Here is a 17742-nt window from a genome sequence, read left to right on the forward strand (position 1 = left end):
AGTCAAGATGAATTGTAATTAGTTTTTACCATTTCCTTTTGCTGATTAAAACTGCAGAATTTTCAAATGCGTCTCAACACAACTTTACGGTATTATTAACTGAAGTGATGTTTAGAGATCATTTTTCATTAGGAAGTCGTAAAGCAGCATGCAATTAAACAATACTTGATAAGGCACAATTCGATGGCTCATTTGCATCATCCAGCAATTTGATACGAAGTATGAAGACGACGATTTTCATGGTTTTATATTTTATTGTGTCATGAATACATCACAGACGAATACGAAAATTTAACTGATGAAACTTGAAAATTTAAAAACTGAAAATGGACACATATGTTCAATGAAGACTATAAACAGCAAAATATCTGGCAATGACGAATTGCTCCCACACGAGCGTCGAAGTTCAGAGGCAATGGCTATCGATGATCAGTGAGCCCTTACCAGTTGCTGCCGTTTCTGTTTGAATAAAAAGGTTGGTTATGCGTTAAGACGTATATATGCAGGTATATAATCAGAAGCATTCGAAGCGTAAAAAGATGAGTAATAAATCAGTGCATACAGATAATGGTTCAGTGTACTTTCTAAGATGTATCTTCATTTAAATTTTTCTCTATGCATGACGACTTATCAAATTGAAATTCAAAAGATAGGTAGTTGCAGCTCAGAAACTAGAATGCATTTACTGATGAAAAGAGGAAGTTTACGCAGTGATATACATAGGCAAACAAGTATTGGAAATATGAACAGTATTACAGGAATAATTTGGGGCATGTTTTAACTAGCAACAACAAATATGTACACATAATTAATCAGTCAAATTAAATTATAACTGAACACGTTGATTTATCAGGTGAACAATTTTGATCTAAGCTTAAAATCAGTATTCCTTTGCAGCAACTTGGTGATATTCAAGCAATCTGCAATTGTAAATCTTATCTCATACCACTAAGAGTAAGAATTATCAATGTTAATAAATATGCAAATGCTATCTGAAAAGGTAAACAAAAGTTTTAAAAAAGTAAGAAAAACTCAATTATTCACCACATGCAACATTATTTCTAGAAAAACCTTACTGTGTTACCTTTGACCCATCGGGGAACGACTCCTGTAACCTCCAGAACTTCTATAATCACCTCCGCTGCTGTAGGACCTTTCTCCGTAGGATCCACGATCTCCACCATACCTGGATCCACCTCTGCCACCTCTATATCCGCCACCGCCTCCACCACCACCACGTCTAAAGCCACCATCATAGCCTCCTCGTCCACCTCTAGAATATCCCCCATCTCTACCACCACGGAAACTTCCACCACCGCCACCACCGCCACGTCTTCCTCTGCGTCCTCGAGATATATCAACTCTTATTTCTGAGCCATTTATGGTGGCACCATTCAATTCTTTTATTGCTTCGTTAGCATCTTGGTCATCTTCAAATTCAATGAAAGCAAAACCAGGTGGATTTCTTGCGACCCAAACTTTAGTAAGAGTGCCATACTTTCCGAACTCCCTTTCTAAATCTTCTTTTTGTACATCTTCACTTAAACCACCAACATAAACTGAAGTAGGTCTCATTTTCTGAAAAGTAACCACTGCTTTAAAAAAATGTATAAAACACAGGCCATTTACAAAAATTTTTGAACAAACATTATGACAAAAATGAACTAAATTATGATTAGATTCTTTCTGATTTTAATTCTTTAGATAGTGAAATTTAACTATGAAGGTAATAGAAAAAATGTTTCAGACTTTCAGCATGTTACGGGCAGTTCTCAAAAGGTGGGAACAAAAAAGTTAACTTTTAGCAATTTCAAATCAAATTTGACATCAATTTTGCTTTTATTCTATAGTATACATGCCTAGAACACAATATATGAACATGAAAAGACAGCCGGTATTTGTAAAAATTGTTAATTAGGAAATTAAATCAGCAGTCTGTAGGTAACAGATTTTGGACATTGTTGTCCTGTAGGTAAGGAATTTTGGACATCATCGTAATGTAAGTTTCACCATTTTTGACAATTGTTAATCTTTTATTTAGTACTTTTTGAATTTTACAATTTAATAATAAAGAGGATATTAATGAAGTGCTTGAATGGTTATACATACTGCTCTTTACACATAATAAAGTTTTGGAATGATTTTAAAGAAGTTGATGAAAGGTAAAAAAAAAGCTTCAAATTAAAAATAATACAAATGTAAAAAGTGAATCAGTTTTAATAATGAATATTTTTTCTAATGTCATAAGAATTAAAACTATGTCTAAAAAAATTATTGAAAAAAGAAATTCGTATTTCTATTTGGAGATCGTTAAATTGTTTCCAAAAGAAAGAAGAGAAAAAAGAATTCTAAAATAATAAAAGCGGGGGGAAAAAATTGCTAGCGCAAGTGATAATGTCGCCAAAACTGGTGCAGCCGACGATAAACTACATTTGTCAAACTGGAATTCCCCTCTGGTAACCTTTAGCTTATCGTTGTGTTGTCGCCAATGGAGGTTTGCTTGGCGATTTTAGCGCAAAATGGCTTTTGTTTCGATCATAACCAGCCATGTTTCTACTGTAATTTATGTATTGTTCAATGTGTAACGTATTAATTATGCAAAATACCAATGGATTAAAGAAGATAACATTATAAAGCCCTTTTTATTGAGGTTAGAAGACAGTGGATCATCAAAAGTTATGAATAAACGGACAGAATTATCGGCGTCAAGATCGTAATGCCATTTGGACATCTCACATGTATGTTTAAGAAAAATTATTTCTCTTCTAAGATACTGAATAAAAGCATATGAAAACACTTTTTAACAAATAAAAATTGATTCTGAGGATCGATAAATACCTTGTACTTTAAAACATCATGTACTTAGTTCTCAAATAATAGCATTTTAAAGATCGTAACTTTTGGACATGCATCAAATTTCAAACTTACTTTTTTCTAAAATCGCTTACAAAGTAAGCAATCTGTCTTTACTTTTGTTATTTGTGTAAAATATTAACAAAAAATTATTCAGTGTAAGATTCACACCTTTTTTTTTTTAACTTATGGAAATAATTAAAAAAAAAATTTAATGGTACATTTGCTCAGTTAACGTTTTGGTATGTCCAAAATTGTGCCTTTTAGCAAAGGAAATATTTTTTAAGGGCATTAGAAGAGCATTTTTTCCATAATTTATGTCAATTCTTGTCTCTATACAGTACTATAATTTAACTCAAAATTTTTTGAGTTAATTAAAATGAAAGTTATTTGGTGTTGATGCTTCAAAGTTGAGGTCTGTGTTTGCTCCCACCTTTTGAGAACTGCCCTTACACCTTTATAACTAAGTTAGCCTAATTAAACTTATAAAACTGAAGTCCCACTTTTAGGCTATCTTTGCTGATTAATATGAAGCTCTTGTGCTCTATCTAGAAAAATGTCTGAAACAAGAACCTTAAACATGCACTTTTAAGCCAGCTTTGAAGTTCGGAGAAAGAAGTTTTAGGACCTGATCTCGGAAAAGTCGATCCCACAGATTTTAAGTGCACATACTCTAGAGGATCTTCGGCAGCATTTAATACCCCCTCCCCCGAATTCTGCATTTTGAGTTCGTTTCGAGTCCTGCATTGTGTATCGGGGGAAGGTCTGGCTCGTCCACTCTGGGAACAAATAGTATTGGACAACATATTTTATTTTCTTTGCTTCAGTGCAGTAGAAGTTTTTAATGTGGATCAAAAGTGATCCCAATAAGAAAATTTCAGTATAGCTGCTACTACTATCTATCGAAGCTCCAATGTGATAGTAATTTAATATTAAGAAGGTGCTGGATAAATGGAATCTATTAGCAGCAATAGTCAACATGTCTGTGCGAGAGGGAAAGAGAAGGAAACAGGCATACTTCCATAAACCAATACTTGTAAAGGAATTGAACCAATGGAATCGTATCTTTCCAGTTGCATTGGGAGGAAGGCAATAGGGTTGTAAGAACAATATGTTATAACTAGTGGTACCTGCGAGACTTTGCCCATAGTAGAAACTTAAAAAGGTCACTTGGTTCGCCTGACGCCTGTATATTTAAAAATAATAATGGATGGTGAATTTCTCGCCAATTTGCTTGCCCATGTTAATGGTTTTCATGTTATGATAATTTGCTTGGTAAAATGTTCTTAAAATTGGAATAGAATAAGAACAAAATCGAATTTTCGAAAAATTACTAATTTTGTGCCAAATTTTATGAAAATCGGCCGAACGGTCTAAGCACTATGCGCATCACAGAGATTCTGATATAGACTTTCAGCTTTATTATTAGTAAAGAAGATGCAAGTTAGAAACTTTTTAAACTATCTTTCCTTGCAAAGGAAACCTAAATATTGTAAATAAAGAGATATAAACTTTTAACTTACAAAGATTCAAAAAAATTATGATGCTTGTAATTTCTGAATGAAAAAAAACAAATAAAACTTCAATGGTACCATAGACCACTAAAACTTATTTGCTACTGCTCCAAATGGATGTTTTTTCGGGCCAGACCAGCATAGCACTAATAATTTCGAACCCTGCTAAAAACATGGCAATTTTAATGGATTGTTAATGCCCTCTTTTAGGGGGGTTTCAGGGACTGTCAAACCTTTGAAAAACTATTTTGTGAATGATGCGCTTTTCTTTTTACAAAATATTAAAATATTAATAAATCAATTTCTAAATATAAACAAAACTTGGTGTTAAAGAGCGGTTACGAAAACATTTGAATGTTAAAAATAAGATAAGTAATAAATGCAATATAATGATGCAGAAACAGGGGCAGCGATTCGGGGGAGGGGGGGGGGCAATACTTCTTCCTCTTTTTATCTATCTTTTATTTATTTTATTTTCCAATTTAGGAACCAAAACTAGATTTATAAAAAAAAGCAGATGTCAAACTTTTCAGGACATTAATATTGTTACAAATTCTGTAAATAGTAATTATTGTAGGAACGTAACCTGTAAATAGTTTCCCGTAATGAATATACAACCCCTTTTTCATTCGGCTAAAGTATACAACCCCCTATTCTTTTTTCCTTTTCATTGATCAAAGTTTGATAACGGTCTACGCATTTCTCGAATTAGAGAGAATGTTGTGGAAAATTCTTGGATGTTTATAAAAGCCGTTAGCGATGGATAAACGGGGAGTTTCGATTCAGATTTCGAACTGAGTGTGTGTATTAGCTCTGTTTATAGCGAGGCATTTCGCTGTGTTGTTTTCGTATTTGGAAGTAAATACGTGTGTAAACGTTGAGTTTACGGTGTTGTGTGATAATTGCTGATGAATAATTTAGCAGTTGTTAACGGTTTCTCCTGTACATAGTGTAAATAAATTTCCTGTGTTTTTATCAAGAACTGTGTCTTCATTTCAAGAAAGTGGAAGTCGCACCGAATCCGTTACAATTGGCGCCCAACGTGGGGCTACTTCAGGACTTTCTTGCAGTAAGTGTGACTTTGGACATTTTTTTTTCATAAAGACTTTTTAAATTTGGACTTTATTTTTATGGTGATTACTCGCGCAATGGATGAACAATTAAAACAACTGCTTGATGCAATCAACTCTGTGAAGAGTGATATGGCGGCTAATCAAGAACAATTAAAAAATGATATGGCGGCTAATCAAGAACAATAAAAAAATGATATGGCGGCTAATCAAGAACAGTTAAAAAATGATATGGCGGCTAATCAAGAACAATTGAAAAATGAATTGGCGGCTAATCAAGAACAATGGAAAAGTGATTTAATGGTGCTGAAAAATGATTTAGCTTCTAACCAAGAGGAAATTAAAAACGACCTTACTTCGGTAAAGACTGTGATGGAAAATAAATTTAATGAGATAGAGCATCGAGTTGATGCTTTTGATGAAAAATTTGAAACAGTAGAAAACCGTATCGCAACAGTTGAGAATCATGTGGATGAGAAAATTAAAGACATGGAAAGGAGATTGGCGACCGCGGAAAGCAGCTCTGTACAGTTTTGCGCTCCCACATCTGTTGCTCGACCGTCCATTAAACTGGCCACATTTGATGGGAAAAGTTCGTGGCAGGTGTACAAGACCCAATTCATGATAGTGGCGGAAGCGAACGGATGGGACTCTGCTACCAAGGCCTGCCATCTCGCAGCATCCCTGAGAGGTGACGCAGCGGACATTCTTCAGACCCTTCCGGACAGCCAGCGCCTGGATTTCGCCGCCCTCACATCTGCGTTGGAGCTTCGCTTCGGTGAGAAGTGCCAGAAAGATTTCAGCCGACTCCAGCTGAAGTCCCGTTTCCAGAAAACCGGGGAAACCCTGCAAGAGCTAGCGGCGGACGTCGAGCGACTATCTCATCTTGCTTTTTGCGACTGTCCTGCGGATGTTCGAGACAACCTGGCACTCAACTACTACATCGACGGGGTTCGAGATCCGGAAATCCAGAAAGCTCTACGGATGGCGGATGTCAAAGACCTGAGTTCCGCTGTTGTGTATGCGATGAAGTTGGAGGCCGCCCAGCAAGCAACCCGCAAGGATCGCCATTCAATCCGCGGCGTGAAAACTGATGAGCCTGATTCGGTTTCGTCACGCTTTGCTAAACTGGAAAAGCAAATAAAAGAAATTGCAGGAACCCTCAAAAGGATTTCGGCTCCCAAGGACCAAAATGGACAATCACTTAAGTGCTGGAAATGCGGCGGCGAGGGTCACTTACGAAGAAACTGTGAAACTCGCCAAGAAACCAGAGGGAAGAGCATCTCTCCCTCTCGGGTCCAGGAAAACTAAGCCATGGCAATCTCGCGGGGCGGAGGTCGCCAAATTGGAATGAGCCCCATCTTAAAGTTTTCCAGATTTCATCGACGAGTGGCGGCAGTAATGGACTGTTTGTTTACGCATATGTAAACGGGTTTCCCTGCGAACTGATTATTGACACTGGAGCCAATGTTACAATTATTAGAACAGATGTGGCTCGTCAATTTGGACTCAACATTCTATGGACGCCGCCCTGCGTTACGCTCCAAACTGTGACAGGTGACAAGATCGAGATTGAAGGTAAAGTGAACTTAGAAATTGTGTTTGGAAATGCCACTTACCCTCATACGGCATTTGTTGCTGCTATCACAGACCCCTTCATTCTCGGATTGGACTTTTTAAAGAAGTATGATTTCAACCTCGACTTCAAGACTGACTTCAACCTCGACTTCAACATCGAGCTGCACTCGATGAGAGAAGACATAGCCGTTTTCCCCGCAGAAAGTGATGTAAAATCTGCTCATCAAATAATAGCCCAAACAGATTTATCGATTCCCTCAAGGTCAGAATCATTAATACCTGGCTCCATTGAAGAAAGCAATAGTTTTCGATTTGGACTCATTGAATACCCCAACTTAAGCAATAGCCCAAAAGGAGTGCTGGTAGCATCTACGCTTGTGGACCTTTCTAAGGGTGTAATTCCTGTGAGAGTCGCCAACGTGAGTGAAAGGCCAAGGAATATCCGGAAAGGTGAAGTGTTAGCAACTTGTACTCCAGTAAACTGCATCATTAGAATAATCAATTCCCCCGAGACTGTGTCTTCTGAGTCCTTGACATCGAAGTTAATTGGGAGTGCACCCTTATCGAAGGATCAAAGAACTGCTGCGGAACAATTGGTGGACGACTTCAAGCATCTGTTTTCATCTACATCGGAGGATGTTGGCCGTACGAATTTAACGCAGCATAGGATTGACACTGGAGAACATCCCCCTATTAAACAGCATCCAAGACGACTACCGTTCGCTAAGAAGGAAGAGGTTGAAACCCTCCTGAAAGAGATGAAGGAGAATGATGTAATCGAACCGTCATCCAGTCCTTGGGCCTCTCCCATCGTCTTGGTCCGAAAGAAAGATGGCTCCACCAGATTTTGTGTCGATTACCGACGACTGAATGAAATCACCAAGAAAGACAGTTACCCTCTTCCACGGATAGACGATACCTTGGACACTCTTTCCGGACACAAGTGGTTTTCGACCCTGGACTTGAAGAGCGGCTACTGGCAGGTTGAGATACACCCTGATGACCGAGAGAAGACAGCGTTTACAACTGGACAAGGCTTATGGCAGTTTAAGGTGATGCCCTTCGGCCTCTGCAATGCACCAGCTACGTTCGAGCGTCTTATGGAGACAGTGTTAAGAGGACTTTCCTACGAATCCTGTCTGGTCTACTTAGACGATATCATCATCGTGGGACGCAGTTTCGAAGAACATCTGGCAAATCTTAGGAAGGTGCTGCAAAAGCTTAGGGAAGCCAATTTGAAGTTAAGCCCGTCCAAATGTAATTTGTTCCGCCGGGAAGTGAACTACCTTGGTCACATCATCTCTTCTGAAGGTGTACAAACCGATCCAGAAAAGGTATCTGCGGTCAGGAGTTGGAGTCGTCCCGAAAACATCCATCAGCTGCGAAGTTTCCTGGGGCTCTGCACGTACTACAGGAAGTTTGTAAAGGGTTTTTCCAACATTGCACGACCTTTGCATAAGCTGACGGAGAGCAAGCAAAAGTTTGAATGGTCCAAAGAATGCGAAGATGCATTTCTACGACTGAAGGGGGCTTTAACATCAACGCCTATCCTCGCCTATCCTCAGCCTGAAAAATCCTTCATCCTGGACACTGATGCGAGCAACGAGGGAATTGGAGCTGTTTTATCCCAAGAAATTGACGGAAATGAACATGTCATCGCTTACTGGAGCAAATGCTTATCAAAGTCGGAGCGAAATTACTGCGTCACCAGAAAGGAGTTACTGGCCATAGTGAAAGCTGTAGAACACTTCCATCATTACCTCTACGGCCGAAAATTTCTGCTTCGGACAGATCATGCCTCGTTAACTTGGCTTTTGAACTTCAAGAATCCAGAAGGCCAGATAGCCAGATGGATACAGCGGCTCCAGGAATATGACATGGAGATCAAGCATCGAAAAGGGTTATCTCACGGTAATGCTGACGCTTTATCAAGGAGACCCTGTCCTGAGAACTGCCACTATTGTTCCCGAATCGAGAAACAGTATGGAACGACTAGCCCTACCGCCTATCAGGTGACAGTGACTCCAACATCATCAGAACCTGATCCATGGAGTGATGACCAAGTTCGAAAAGATCAACTTGAAGACCCCGACATAAAACCAATTTTAGAGTTCATGGAAAGTGACAGTCGACGCCCTAGCTGGCAGGACGTTTCCATCTTCAGTCCTGCAACAAAAAGATACTGGGCTTTATGGAACTCACTCCATTTACGGAACGGCGTGCTACACCGGAAATGGGAATCTGACGACGGCAAGACATCTAGGTGGCAGTTACTACTTCCCCGATCAAGGATTTCAGATGTTCTGAAAGAAATACATAGTAGTGCGACTGGAGGACATTTTGGTGTCTTGAAAACTCTCAATAAAGTTCGGGAGCGCTTCTTCTGGAGCAAGGCGAAGGATGACGTGGAGAAGTGGTGCCATTCTTGTGACGCCTGTGCTGCTCGTAAAGGACCGAAGAAGAGAAGCAGAGGGAAGCTACATCTGTACAACGTTGGAGCTCCTTTCGAACGAATTGGGATCGACATCCTGGGTCCTCTACCAAGAACTGCTGATGGGAACAAATACATTCTTGTTTCCATCGACTACTTCACCAAATGGCCGGAAGCATATCCCATTCCAGATCAAGAGGCTACCACCGTAGCAGAGACTCTAGTCCAACATTGGATCTCGAGATACGGAACACCTTTGCAGATTCATTCCGATCAAGGGAGGAATTTCATCTCTGCTGTGTTTAAGGGCCTATGTCAAATTCTCGGAATTGAGAAAACTAGGACAACACCACTACACCCACAATCGGACGGCATGGTGGAGAGATTTAACCGCACAATCCTGAATAATCTCTCACTTATGGTATCCAGAAATCAACAGGATTGGGACAAGAAGCTACCTTTGTTCCTGCTGGCCTACCGCAGTGCTGTCCACGAGACTACCGGATATGCCCCATCTCAGATGCTCTTCGGACGAGAGCTTCGGCTACCTTGTGATCTCGTCTTCGGTCGTCCTCCGGGTGCGCCTTCATCGCCTGAGGAGTACATCCAGGATCTCCAGGCCCGATTGGAAGACGTTCATAACTTCGCACGAGAGCGAATCAACATCGCGGCGGAGAAGATGAAGACCCGATACGACACAAGGTCTACTGGACATGAATTCAACGAAGGCGACAAGGTTTGGTTATGGAATCCCATCCGACGGAAAGGTCTGTCACCCAAATTGCAGTCGCATTGGGATGGACCCTACAAAGTCCTTAACCGACTAAATGACGTCGTAGTGAGGATCCAGAAATCACCTAATGCAAAACCTAGGGTTGTACATTATGATCGGTTAGCCCCATACTATGGCCATAGTTCATGAGTATTACGTAAACAACCATGGTTGATAACATAAAAGTTGTAGATAATTTTTCCTTTTAATGTTTAGTAATATTTCTTGTTATTATTGTGTTTTCTGTATCTGTTAGTTATTAATTAATGTGTATATTTGTAAACTTGTGATAGAAGTTTGGCACCCTTTCTGGGGATTGTACTGCCCGGGACGTGCAGTCCTTAGGAAGGGGGCAATGTTACAAATTCTGTAAATAGTAATTATTGTAGGAACGTAACCTGTAAATAGTTTCCCGTAATGAATATACAACCCCTTTTTCATTCGGCTAAAGTATACAACCCCCTATTCGTTTTATTTTCATCGATAACATTTGATAACGGTCTACGCATTTCTCGAATTAGAGAGAATGTTGTGGAAAATTCTTGGATGTTTATAAAAGCCGTTAGCGATGGATAAACGGGGAGTTTCGATTCAGATTTCGAACTGAGTGTGTGTATTAGCTCTGTTTATAGCGAGGCATTTCGCTGTGTTGTTTTCGTATTTGGAAGTAAATACGTGTGTAAACGTTGAGTTTACGGTGTTGTGTGATAATTGCTGATGAATAATTTAGCAGTTGTTAACGGTTTCTCCTGTACATAGTGTAAATAAATTTCCTGTGTTTTTATCAAGAACTGTGTCTTCATTTCAAGAAAGTGGAAGTCGCACCGAATCCGTTACAATATTTGTTTTACTTTGTAGGTATGATCTGTTTACGAAACATTATTTAAAACAAGAAGCAAGCTGCAGGGTTTGATTTTTTTGATTTAAAAAAATGAAAAAGTAGGATTTTTAAAATTTTAAATCTGATATTTATGATTTGAATCAGTTTTTGATTTTTTTTTTAATCTTCAAAAGTTTTTAGATATTATTTACTTTACAACTTATGGACATAACATGTTTCATACAATAGATAAAAGTGCAACTTTTTAGCTATTTTCATTTCATGGTAGTAGTAATTTTTTAATAGTAGGTGTAAGTAGAACACTTTTAATGTACAAATGCATGATTAAAAATAATCGTTTACCCCTTCCCCCAAACCACCAATCCTTTGAAAAATTCTAGGAAACAGTGGTACCACCAGGGCCGATCCTAGGGTGTCGGCCGCCCGCATGCAAAGACCTAAAGACCGCTCCCCAAGAGCAATTTGCATATTTTGATAAACATTTAACATCCACATAAATCTTTCTTCACATTTCTGTACCTAGTTCTAATTTTAAAAACAGAAAATGTTGAACTTATAAAAAGGAAAAAAAGTTTTTCGGCAGAAACTCCTTAGGTACAATTTATATGTTTGAAGAAATTAATACCGAAATTTACTAGTCACAAACACGCATTTTATAGTCTGTCTTCGGGGACATCAGAGGAAGGATGGAGGAGGAGAACCGGGGGGGGGGGGGGGCAGAACAATTTTGAAATTGGAGTGTGAAATTTTTTTTATTAATCTTCATTTGTGCTTGGTTGCAAGGACAAAAGGGTCAGGTATATTCAAGGTCCATTCAGAAATTTTCAAAACTGTAGTCAAAAATTGCAATTTTAGGAACCTTTTCGAAATAGGGGAAGTAATGTTGCAATTCTTCTGAAAATTCTTTCAAAATTAAAGTCAATTTGAAGCTATTTTTTTAAACATGGTGGTAACTAGAGACGTACCGAGTAGCACTTTGGCCGAGTACCGAGTACTCGGCCTTTTACTACTCGGCCGAGTACCGAGTTACCGAGTAACTCGGCCGAGTTTCCCAGTACCAATTATGTTGAAAGAAGGACCACCGACACACACCGATGAATTTTGAACTTATTGAAATAGTAGTATAGACCTCCTTGTCCCCATATAATAGTTTTTAAACTAAAGTCCTGCTGAAATTTAACTACAAAATTTTGCAAAAATAATATTTTTTAAATTAAAAATGAATAAATAAAAGGTATGACTTATCAAGTTGGAATTAAAACAAATTATACAAATTTATTCATTATAGGTCTAGTTCACTAAACATAAATAATTTTTAAAAGCAAATGTGCAGGAACACTGCAGACACGTTTTTCTGCGTTACAAGGATCGTCTTTTCAGTGCATAACATGTGAACTAAAGAATGTAAAGGCATACGACAAAAAATTCGACTTTTGCCGGATGCCTTTAAATCAAAGAGCTCACATTTTGTGCATTGAAAAAGAAATTCCTCGTAACGCCAAAACACGTGTCTGCAGTGATCCTGCACTGTGCTTCTAATGTTGTTTTATTTCCTTTTATTTTTAAAGCTAAGGTATTTTTATATATCTTATAACTAATTTTAGTTTGTGTAGCGAAAATTCCATATTTGCACAATTTTTAACAAAAAAGTTTTATTAACTTTCGAGACATTCGAACCAAGATTTATTCCATTAAAGTATTTCAAACTTCATTATTCTCAAAATTTAAATTTGAATTGTAAATGGTTGCAGAAAATTATATATGCTTGAGCTTTTTTGTAAATTTTAATATATTCAATTTTTTGCAACTACTCGGTATTGGCCGAGTATCTGATCAAAATTTGGCCGAGTACCGAGTACTCGGCATATTGGCCGAGTACCGAGTAGTTACCGAGTACTCGGTACGTCTCTAGTGGTAACAAAATCATGGAAAAAAAGTTCCCTGATAATTCCCTGATTTAGCTCCAAAAATTTCCCTGATTTTACAATCGTGGCAAGCAGTAGATTTTAGTTTGAAAAATATGAGGTAAACAGATTTTTATATCAGAAAACAAGAAAGAAAACAGTAAGATGAAACATTCAAAGTACTTGAAGACTAAAGTTTTTAAATTAAATTTTGCCCAGTTCAACATTTAACTTGTGATATTTGAAAACTCGCACTCAAAATTATTAGAGAATTTCAATTAAATGATTCCAAATTGAGGTTTTAAAGAAAGTAAACAAATTTTATCTACAAGCCTTCTAACAAAGCTTAAGAATAATCAAAAATTTAAAAAAATAAATAAAATTCCAAACATAGATGCAAAAATATAGAGATCATCAGCTGTATGAAACAAAATATTAAAATAATATTAATAATTACAGATACGATCCTCAGAACTTTAGAGTAAATTAAGAAATAATGAAAAGAAGCATAGCTAATTTGAGGTAGTTTTACAAATTCTTATAATTTTTTGTTGGGTTCTATCTCGAGGCTTTGCTGGTTTGTAGCAGTTAAAAATAATTTTAGAATGTGTATAAAGTTTAGTGTAGCAAAAAAAAAAAGAAAATTTTCGTGTCAAAATAAAAAGAAATATCGGGAAGGAAAACTTCAGTGGTTTGGCAGTTAAAAATTATATTTTCCCCTGATATTTTGAGAAATTTTTAAAATACCCTGATAAGTCCCAGAAATTAAAATTTTCCTGAGAATTCCCTGATTTCCAGGTGTGTTACCACCCTGTTAAACCTTAGCTAGGAAGGATCGGCACTCTTCTCGAAAATTTTCCGAAACCGAAGTTTTACACATTTAGTTTTCATAGGCGGATTTAGGCCGAAATATTTGGGGGTGCAACAATAACAGGGATCTGGGGAGGGGTATTCCCGGAATAACAATACAGTAGTGAAATCAGAAAATAATTTCAGGGCAGGACACACTTTTAAGTCTAAAAAACGTGATGTAAACCATATTTAGTAAGATTAAGGGATGGGCAATTCTTAACATTTCAAACTGCAGAAAAGCTACTGGTTTGGAATGGGATTAACGCCGCAGAAAAAATTTGAAATAATAGTTTTGAAAATGCAGTTTTACAGTTCTTGGTGATATTTTAGGGGCAAGAAAGGTACGCGTGGCTCCAAGGCTATTTTTTGAAATTTTAGTCTTATAAATGTGGTTATAATCCATATTTATAGTTTGGGTTAGGAATGAGACTCATAGACTGTCTTCAATCTATTTTTTGAAAAGCAGAGATAGAAATACGTATCCCCCCTCCCCCACACTACCACTTTAACTTTTCACAATTGAAATTCCAAAAATACTACGGAGCACAATTTTTGATGCTGTTACCGGACGGGGTGTTCTGGAGTTCTCCCTTGGAAAATTTTCGAAATTGAAGTCCTAAAAATGAAGTTCTTCTGCAATACTCCATGGTATTACAAAAAGGTTTCTCCCACCTAAATATTTCAAAATAGTAGTTTTCAAAACCAAAATATTAACACTCTTTGATGATATTAGAGAAAGAGGGTTGGAGGCCCTTGTTCGAATATTTTCCAAAATTAAAGTCTTAAACACATGAGTGTAAGACCATATTTGGTAACATTAGGGACACTGCAGTTTTTCAAAACTGAAGCTCCAAAAACAATTTTAAACGATTCTTGATGTAGTTAGGTGATTAGAAGATCTTAGAAGATCTTCCTTAGCAATTTTGCGAAACTGAAGCCCAAGAAATGAAATTTGAGGTACTCTGTAGTAACTTTGTGTGTGTGTGTGTAGCTGAAGAAAGGACTTAGGAGAAGAAAAATTTTAAGGACTAATAGAAAAAATGAAAACGAAATAGAAAAAACGAAAAAAGAGGAGGAGGGAGATATGAAAGAAAGAGGATTGTGCGAGGAGGGGGGAGGCACACAATTCGCCACCAATAATCTGAAGCTGTTGAAAAATTTAATTGTCAATATTTCTTTTTGAAAAAGAAATTAAAAACTTTTCCCAACATTTTTTTCCCCCGTAAAATAAGTGAGTTTTCCCCAGGGTTGGGTTTTTTGCCGTGACAATGGAAAAAACCATAGCAAAAATGGAAAAAAAGGCAAAAACCTAATTGCAAATAAAGTAGCATTATATTGTTAATCAAGAAATAGTGACAATATAATATAAATAATGCACTTTAATATTTTAGTTATGTCTTTCTATGTTACTTCTAATTTATAAGGTAAAAAATAAATAAAAAACAAATGTTAGGATTGCAAAACTTAAGATTTTAAATGTTTGCTAAAGCAATTTTTTCAGAATAAGCCAATTCCTTCAATGCCAAAACAAAGAATGTTTACTTAAGCTTAGTAAATTAATAAAAAGATTAAATTCTAATTACATATATATAGATATATTTAATCTTTTTTTTTTTTGATCCCACTAAGATTTTTAAGCTATTTAATTAATAACAGAATATTTACTTGAATATAGAAAAATATTAACTTTTCCTCACTAAAGAAATAATGCATTTACATGCAGTATAGTCCTAAAGATTTCTGCACACTAGTCGCAACTCTTCAAATGTGTCCTGCAAGTTCTGTTGCAATAGAAAAATTTTATAAATTTTTCTTTTGTACAATCAAAAATACGAAACCGTTTGTCAGTTGCTTCTCTCACGAAACTAGTTTATTGCTATGCCATGCTTAAACAACAAATATGTTTTGATGAAGATGGTATAGACTATGATGATTTAAGTGATATTTCAATCTAAAGAAATGTGTATTTTTCTTTTTAATTACAGAGGATATTTGGGTCCGTTAACGGACCCTTCACAAAAATCCGATCAACCAAACCGATCAACCAAAACGGACCTTTCACAAAATCCCGATCAAACAAAACAGACCTTTCACAAAATCCCGATCAAACAAAACGGACCCTTCACAAAATTCTGATAAACAAGATCAGATCTGTCACAAATTGTTTATTGAAAGAGCAAATCTGAAAACAAAATAACGCATATTTCTGTGTATAATTTCTGTGTATAAACGGATAATTTTTGGAACCTTTTTTTAAGTCAAATTAGAGGAATCAGCTTATACAAAATCGGCTAATTTTGAAAAAAAAAAAAATCTGCACTCTTGCTATGCTCCTGCAAGCAAGCGATAAATAATTGCTACTGCCAAATAAATATAATGGTTGTTTGTTTTATCACAGCTAATTAGCGGCGGTGTTGTAAACTTTTCAGAAAAGGCATTGGTAAGCACTTTTCTCCACTCATGATTTAATAAACAATAATAATATATATCTGCGAAATGAACTTAGAACTGCAAAGGAATAGTAAGGATGAGGAAAAAATATGATCGCTTCAGATAGGGTTACCAACTTCATTGTTATTTTGGGAGAAAATTATATGGGTTTTGATTTTTCGATGCTAACAAGGATGATTAACTTTAAATAAACTCTTTTAATTACCGTTTTTTTTTTCTTTAGATGTTTACATTTTGAAAAATGCAATCTTTTAACATCCGATATGAGAATCATATTTGTTCTTTTTTCAAGCTAACTTCGCTTCATTAGGATTCAAATAAATGAAAAGTCTCTTTATTTCTGTTAGAACTCTCATTTCAAGCTTTTAAAGCAAAATTCCATTTTCTGTTATGAGTCAAAAATTAAAATGCTGAATAGATGGTTTATTTTATTTTATTTTTTGGGTCAACTGTGTCCACAGATATTAATGATATGTTTATCATAGGACTTTAAAATGCAATTTTAAAATAATTTTATCAAAAACATCTCTTTTACAAGCCGTTTTTATACTTTTGATGCCTTCACTTTGAGAATTGCGATCTCTTTGCATCCGCTATGGGAATCCGATTTTACGAAATTTTGATGATTATTACGCTTTGTTAAGAGGTAAACAATTGAAATATCTTTTTATTTTTGTTAAAATCACGGAATTTATAAGTTTTAAACGTAATTCTGTGCTTTTTAAGAGTGTCTTGGGTCAAAAAATTGAATGCTGAACCCTATTCTGAATTTTATTTTATTTATTCATGTTTTTGTTACAATAATTTTAAGTACTGTACAGAAATATATCTAGTATAATTTAACATAATGTAGAATGGTAGATAAATATTGATACTTGAAACAGCGATGCCCCCCCCCCACCAAATATCAGAAAAAAATCCAGAATGATTTTCTCAACGTAGAAGAGGAAAACACTCAACTTTAAGTTTAATTGATGTCGTTTGTGCCATCTCTAAATTCTAAAATTTTGTTTTGACAAATTTTTTTTTGCGAAATTTTTTGATTTTTCACAAAATTATTTGATTTTTCACAAAAAACGGACCCTGTGAAAAATTCTGGACAGACCCCTGAGTTGCATCTTGATTAAGTATATTTTATATAGATATTTAGTATTCTGTAAAAAATGCTATGATAAGCAAGCTAATTACATTTTCATTGTAAGTTAATTATTTGTCTTAGATGTTACAAACTGAAATTTTATGTTAATGTTTAAAAATTTAGAAGTAAAAATGCTCCATAATTTTAAAAGTAAGTTAAACCTTAATTTTTTTTAAACTATAAAAATAATTAAATTAAAATTTCATCAAAATCTTTTCATGCTTTTACTTTTATATAAAAGAAAAAAAAAACTGTCCGTAAGTTGTTTACACAAAATCTATTTTTGCCGGGCGGTAAAAACAGTGGTTTTTTTCCGCCCCCGGCAAAAACTTGCCAAC

General features: G+C 36.1%; 1 protein-coding gene across 1 annotated transcript in view; it reads right to left on the reverse strand.

Moving 5' to 3' along the window:
- Positions 1–234: 234 nt before the first annotated feature.
- Positions 235–17742, reverse strand: part of LOC129224012 (RNA-binding protein Rsf1-like) — a 32455-nt gene continuing 14947 nt past the window's right edge. Inside the window, exons 2-3 of the mRNA XM_054858406.1 lie at positions 1085–1578; positions 235–459 (exon numbers count right to left, since the gene is read on the reverse strand). Coding sequence (XP_054714381.1) covers positions 441–459; positions 1085–1575 — 510 coding nt within the window. The 5' untranslated portion in view covers positions 1576–1578 and the 3' untranslated portion in view covers positions 235–440. The remainder of the gene's footprint in view (positions 460–1084; positions 1579–17742) is intronic.

This window comes from Uloborus diversus, chromosome 6 (genome assembly GCF_026930045.1).
Source record: "Uloborus diversus isolate 005 chromosome 6, Udiv.v.3.1, whole genome shotgun sequence".
In the NCBI taxonomy this organism is placed as follows: domain Eukaryota; kingdom Metazoa; phylum Arthropoda; class Arachnida; order Araneae; family Uloboridae; genus Uloborus; species Uloborus diversus.